Source organism: Pundamilia nyererei, unplaced genomic scaffold (genome assembly GCF_000239375.1).
Source record: "Pundamilia nyererei isolate P.nyererei 1_Seehausen unplaced genomic scaffold, PunNye1.0 scaffold00059, whole genome shotgun sequence".
NCBI classification, from domain to species: Eukaryota; Metazoa; Chordata; class Actinopteri; order Cichliformes; family Cichlidae; genus Pundamilia; species Pundamilia nyererei.
The window spans coordinates 930,106-936,380 of record NW_005187460.1 but is presented as its reverse complement, the minus strand read 5'-3'; the positions used below and the strand labels follow the sequence as shown (position 1 = coordinate 936,380).

Sequence of the window (6,275 nt, the reverse complement as noted above, 5' to 3'; positions counted from 1 at the left end):
TTGTATTGTTCGATACATATGCGTAGCGAACCGAAAGCACTGTATCGAACGGTTCAATATCGATATGAGTATCGTTGCACCCCTAATATATATATGTATATGTGTATATATATATATGTATATATGTGTATATATATATATGTATATATGTGTATATATATATGTATGTATATATGTGTATATATATGTATGTATATATGTGTATATATATGTATGTATATATGTGTATATATATGTATATATATGTGTATATATATGTATGTATATATGTATATATATATGTATGTATATATGTGTATATATATGTATATATATGTGTATATATGTATATATATAATTAGTCCAAATAATGTATTACAGAAAAATTTGCAACTGCTACCTTACCCAACGCAGTGGCTGCCAGTCTGATATCTCTCAGCTTTGCGATCATGTCCGAAGTTAGTAAAGACACTACGCCAGCAGGAACAACAGTGACCACAACATGAACTCTTTCACTCAGTTCAGGAGCAGCGTTGTATCCTAGATCTCCCTCTTCCAGCTTGTTTTCAGGATCAAACTAGAAAACAATGGAGTAAGAAGAGGTGTAAAGAAGATTACACCTCTTCTTACTGAAACTCATCTCAGTTTATATCTCTTGTTTATTAAATAAACAAGAGTTTAAGTAATAATTGTGATTATATTCAGAAGGCACAAACTAAACAGAGCCCTGAAAAAAGTCTTACGAAGTTTTGACTGTGGAGAAGATGAGATAGGATGAAAGACGGTAGAAGTCAGAATCAAGGGTCTTCAAAGTCAGAAAAGAATGAACTGACTATGCAATAAGGACTTAAAGGCTGCTGAAGTCCAGAAATTATCAGCCTGTGATAAATGCCTGAGGACATGGTATACAGGGAGGGAGTGATGCTTGAAAGAAGAATAGCAGGCTCATGCTGAGACTGAGAATATCACTGCTAAAATTATTATGACTCAAAAGAAAGGTAGCACATCATAAACAGAACTTGTCACAACATCTAAACCAAGACTACACACCATTACTCAACTCTGAACTCACACAGCTTATTTTTAAGATATTAACTTTTATCTTGTAGGCATATAAAATAATAATTTGTAAACATATATTCCCCTACTATATCCCATACTTTTGAAATGAAAACATTGTAACACTAAAATGTAAATGCAAATCTAGTGATTTGCAAATCGTATGAACACATATAAGAACACAAATAAACAAAACCAAAAAACTAGACATATGAAGCAAAGCCAAAGGTCAAAAGATTCTACCTCGTAACCATCTTTCACATGTCCTCGTAGGGCAAGCTTAATGTCTTCCACATGAACGCCTTTGGTCCTTTCCATGCCCATGATGTCATTAATAACAAATGAGTAATGACCTTCATTGGTTTTGGAGAATTTATATGTTTTGTACTGAAAACAGAAGATGGAGTTCATAAGTCTTTGTTTAAAGCAGCTACAGTCATTATTTGACAGTAAAAAAAATGATAGATAGATAGATAGATAGATAGATAGATAGATAGATAGATAGATAGATAGATAGATAGATAGATAGATAGATGGAAACATACATACCTTTTTGGTGAATGAATCTGCTGTAACGTGTTGATCTGTTGGAGCTCGATTAGCAACTCTGCCTTGTAAAACGCTGTCAACAGAGTTGATGAAGGTAGATTTCCCCTCACCAGCTGGTCCAATAAGCAGAATTCTGAGATGGGTAGCTTCATGATTTCGAGGACTGTACGATTTCAGAAAATCCAGCGCATCCTGGTTATTCCTGCAAACAATCAACCAAACAGACACTGAAACTTTACAAATAATTTGTTTTTGTTTTTAGAAAAAACACTTATCACTTTAATTTTTCTAAAAATTTAGCATAAATAATATTTCTTGAACTTTAGCCAAAACCTTCTTTTAGGCCATACCAGTTTTGTGTTTTACCAACAAAAACTGAGCTATCATGAGCAGGATAAACAACACCAAATATTATGTCAGTGATCTGGGGCATGTAGGTTTGGATTCCCCCCCCCCCTTAATCAGTAACACCTTTGTTTAGAAACTGTAGTGTGTCTTTCCTTATATTATCTTTGTCTAATATTTACATTTATTTGATAATCTGAAACATTTAATTGTGAAAAAAGAAAAACGAATACAAAAGGAAGAGGACAAACACATTTTCACACCACTGTAGTCTCAACAGAGTTATATAAACATTCTTGTTTACTTGTCATGATTCGTTGTGTGGCAGGAGAAGGACCCAAGATGCAGATTCACAGACACGGGGATAAACTCAAAAAACACAGCTTTATTGCTGGCCACGAGAAGCAATACAAAATAAACTAAAACTGGGAAAACTAAAGCATGAGATCTACAAGGAACTGAACCACGGGGAGAATAACACACAACATGAGGGAGAACGCGACGCCGAACAGAGGGAGACGCAGACAGAAATACACAGAGGGTTAACGAGGAAAGTGGGAACACACGGGGAACACAGGTGACACCGATAATCATAACGAGACAGGGCGGGGTGAACTGAACATGACATGTACAGGCGTGAGAGTCACAAAGTAAACAGGAAGTGCACAGAGGTTCAGACAGGAGGAGAGAGAGCACGGGGAAAACACAGACATAACGGGCTGGGGAAACATGGAATAAAACATAAGGAGAGACGAGGGCTCACAGATACACAGAGGGGCACACAGGGGGTAAAAGCCATGAAGGGAAAACACTTAGGGAACACCACAACAGGGCAACTCAGGAACATGGCCTAAATAAGGAACGAAATACAAAAATACAAGAAAACTAAGAACACTGGGCCAACATGGCCCAGGACCATGACATTACTAGCTGGCCTACTAAGAAGGGGTTTGAGAAGAATGGTTTCATTATTTTGATATTTTTGAAATTTCACAAAATCAAGAATTTTTTGTTTATTCTTGTTAATTAAAACAAAACAAAACATTGAAATAAGATATGGCTTGCACTATTAGCATAACAGCGATGCTCTGCTATCACACACAACAGTCAGCTACCAAAACAAAAAATCTAAATTCTGTGTTGAGGAGCAGAACGAAGCCAAAACAATAATATATGTTTATCATACTCACTTTGGCAAAGGCCTCCATGACTGACTAAATACTGAAGAGGAAAATCACATATGTTAACATAATGGGAAGACAAGAACATAAACAAATAGTGTCACAATGCAAAAGTGTTACCTTAACATCATTATCATTTAATAAAATTTGAGTGACAGTAGGTGGAGCATCTATTTCTAATATTGTTACTGTTTTTTTGATGTTCACCTTAATTACTTGGTTAGGTTGAAGAATAAAAATTCTTTAAAAATGTTTCACATATAAGGATTTCACAGTTTTCAGTGTTTGTTGTAAAAATAAAAAAAAAACAATCATAAATGTTTTTAATTTTTTTTTAAACTTTGGATCAATGGAACGATCATGCATTTTGCTCTGAGACTAGTGCGACATGTAACAGGTCAGGACTTACCTCCGCCCATATCTGTAAAACAAGACAATTATATGAAAAGGTCAGTACACTGAAATTAAAAAAAGATAAAAATAGATATGATTTGCAATTCAGAGTCTTTCATGGTCCCTTCATCCTCACTATAGGCGTTTGAGTCCATTCCAAGATTCAGAATCATTCAATTGAGTCTCATAAACAAATATTTTATTGACAGTAAAACAGAAAATATAACAGATATTTAAACTAAGATATTTTACTGTTTCATGAAAAATATTAGTAATTAGTATAAATATAAGTTATAAGTATATTTATACAAACTTATAAAAATATTAATTTAATAGTTAATTGTGAATATGGTGACAGCAACATGCTACAAAAAACTTTGGAGGTGAGCAACAAAATGCTGGAAAAGTAAATGGTGCTAACAAGAAGCAGCCAGAGGAACACTTTGCAGCTAAATAGGTTAATTTACAACAGCTCAGTGACATGATTGGGTATAAAAAGAGCATCTTAGGCAGAGTTTGTTAGAAATAAAGATGGGCAGAAATTCATCAATCTACAAACATTATGCAAATTATGGAACAATTTCAGCAACATTGGGTGTTCAGGATCAGGCTGCACTGCATTAAAAACAGGCATGATTCTGTCATTGGAAATCACTGCAGGGGCTCAGGAACACTGTCAGAAATCACCTTCTGTGTATACAGCTTGACATGCTATCCAAGCAGATTAAAGCTCTATCATGTAAATAAGAAGCTATATGTGAATATAATCCAGAATAATCACCGACTTCTCAATTTAGATTTGCTTAGTCAAAGTTTAAAACTTCTATGTGTTCAAATGATTTGAAATGTAAACTAAAGACGAGAAGGCCATCTGGCGTTTTATCAGTGAAGATCTTGCATATTTCATTAAGACAATGTTAAACTATTTTCTATTCTACTTTCTATTTTCTCTTTTCCAGTCAAGTCTCGGTGCTCAACTACGTGCAGTTCACACCTTTCACCAACTGAAAGCATTTGGTGCATTAAACCTCTCCTCTATAAAAGTCCAGCAGCTGTTAAAAGAGGAAAGGACGCTACACAGAGGTAAACATCCCTATGTCGAAATCCAGTATGAAAACAATAGAACGGAAGGCGTGTGTGCATAGTGGAAAGTAGATATGCTCCTGGAGAAGTTAGGGGAACTCACACGTTTTATCAGAGTTACTTTTTAACACACACACACACACACACACACACACACACACACACACACACACACACACACACACACACACACACACACACACTGAGAGCAGAATAAGCAAGGCTGTGACTGTAACTAACTACACAGTGAACTAATTGTCTTTATTGTTGGTATTCTTACTGAATTTGAGTCAAAGCAGTATACTTGAAAAGGTCTTACCTTCTCCGACGTGGTTCTGGACACAATGACTGCAATGGGGTGTGTGGGGGTATTCTGTTAGTTTCCTTACTGCTTTCACTTTCATATTCATCTATTTGTTTTCAAGTAAGCCATGTGACTTTGAAGAAGCATAGTTTTCCTGTTCACATTACTTATTGAATTACTGACATGCAGGTTAAGTAAATGAATCACACAGGGTTAGTTTACTCAGATTTCAATTTTGTTCATTCTTGTATTTAGTCTTGTTCCAAGACGCTAGCTTTTTTATACTTTTCTTCTCTCAGTATTCCATCCTCTGGTGTCACGTTTACTGTATTTCGTTCATTCATGTCTGTGTTTTCCCTCTTTAGCTGTTACACTTTCTGTTTTACTTTAAGAGTTAGTTTTTGTTGTGTTTTGCTTTTAGTTTTGCTTTTCTTGTCTTCTGTGATGTAGTTCCTCTGTTAGCCAGAGGAAGGAAAGTACTCCTCTTTCCCTACCTGCCCTTCTGTGCATATGTATAGTCATCTTTTCCCCTTCCCCTTTGTCAGAGTGTCTGTTATGCTGTTACTTGAAGCCCTTTCCGAATGTGACAAATATTATTTAAAGGTAGATCTTTTTCAAAAACCTTCTCAAACTGCAGATTTGGAGCTTAGGTCTGTTATTTGTACAACTTTACAGGCTATAGTAATCCCTAGTACTACATAGTATTAACACAGGGATATCCTGCCATGGACTGTATTATTGTTACTTCTTTGTCTAATAATGTCTAATATCCTTTGTCCACTATATCCTCTCTCCCTGCTCTGCACATGTCCAAATTGTCTCAAGGTTTTCCTAATAATAATTTGGTCTCCAAACTGCTCAATCTGGGCTATGCCTCTGATGTGCTAATTTCGAATGTTGTCAATTTTAGACACTTACTTACTTAACCCCACTCTACCCATCTTTAACTTTGCCATTTTCAGCTCTGACTTTGGTCTTTTTGTCAGTTCCACAATTCTGAAACCATACATCACAGCAGATCTCACTACCATTTTGCAAACCTCCTCTTTCATTAGTGGTGCTATCCTTCTGCCACAAATCACCCCTGAAACTCATCTCAGTTAATATCTTTAAGCCATACCAATATCCTAAAGGCATGAACTATAATTTCCTGCTTCTAAATTCAGATAAAACTGAGGTTATTGTACCTTAAAAATCTCCGAAACATGGTGTCTAATCAGATACTTGCTCTAGATGGCATTACCATGGCCTCCATTAACACTATTAGGAATCCTGGAGTCATTTTCACCAGAACGTGTCCTTCAATGTGCATATTAAAAAAAAAAGTGTAGGTCTGCTTTCTTGCATTTTCACAATATTTTGGTTTAGGCACCGTGTTTAAC

The 6,275-nt window shown here is 35.6% G+C and overlaps 1 protein-coding gene across 1 annotated transcript in view; it reads right to left on the bottom strand.

The window, feature by feature from the left end:
* LOC102202786 (interferon-induced protein 44-like) overlaps positions 1-4,968 on the bottom strand; it is a 7,745-nt gene extending 2,777 nt beyond the window's left edge. Inside the window, exons 1-6 of the mRNA XM_005734532.1 lie at positions 4,909-4,968; positions 3,523-3,534; positions 3,123-3,153; positions 1,588-1,789; positions 1,282-1,425; positions 385-556 (exon numbers count right to left, since the gene is read on the bottom strand). Coding sequence (XP_005734589.1) covers positions 385-556; positions 1,282-1,425; positions 1,588-1,789; positions 3,123-3,153; positions 3,523-3,532 — 559 coding nt within the window. The 5' untranslated portion in view covers positions 3,533-3,534; positions 4,909-4,968. The remainder of the gene's footprint in view (positions 1-384; positions 557-1,281; positions 1,426-1,587; positions 1,790-3,122; positions 3,154-3,522; positions 3,535-4,908) is intronic.
* Positions 4,969-6,275: the final 1,307 nt, after the last annotated feature.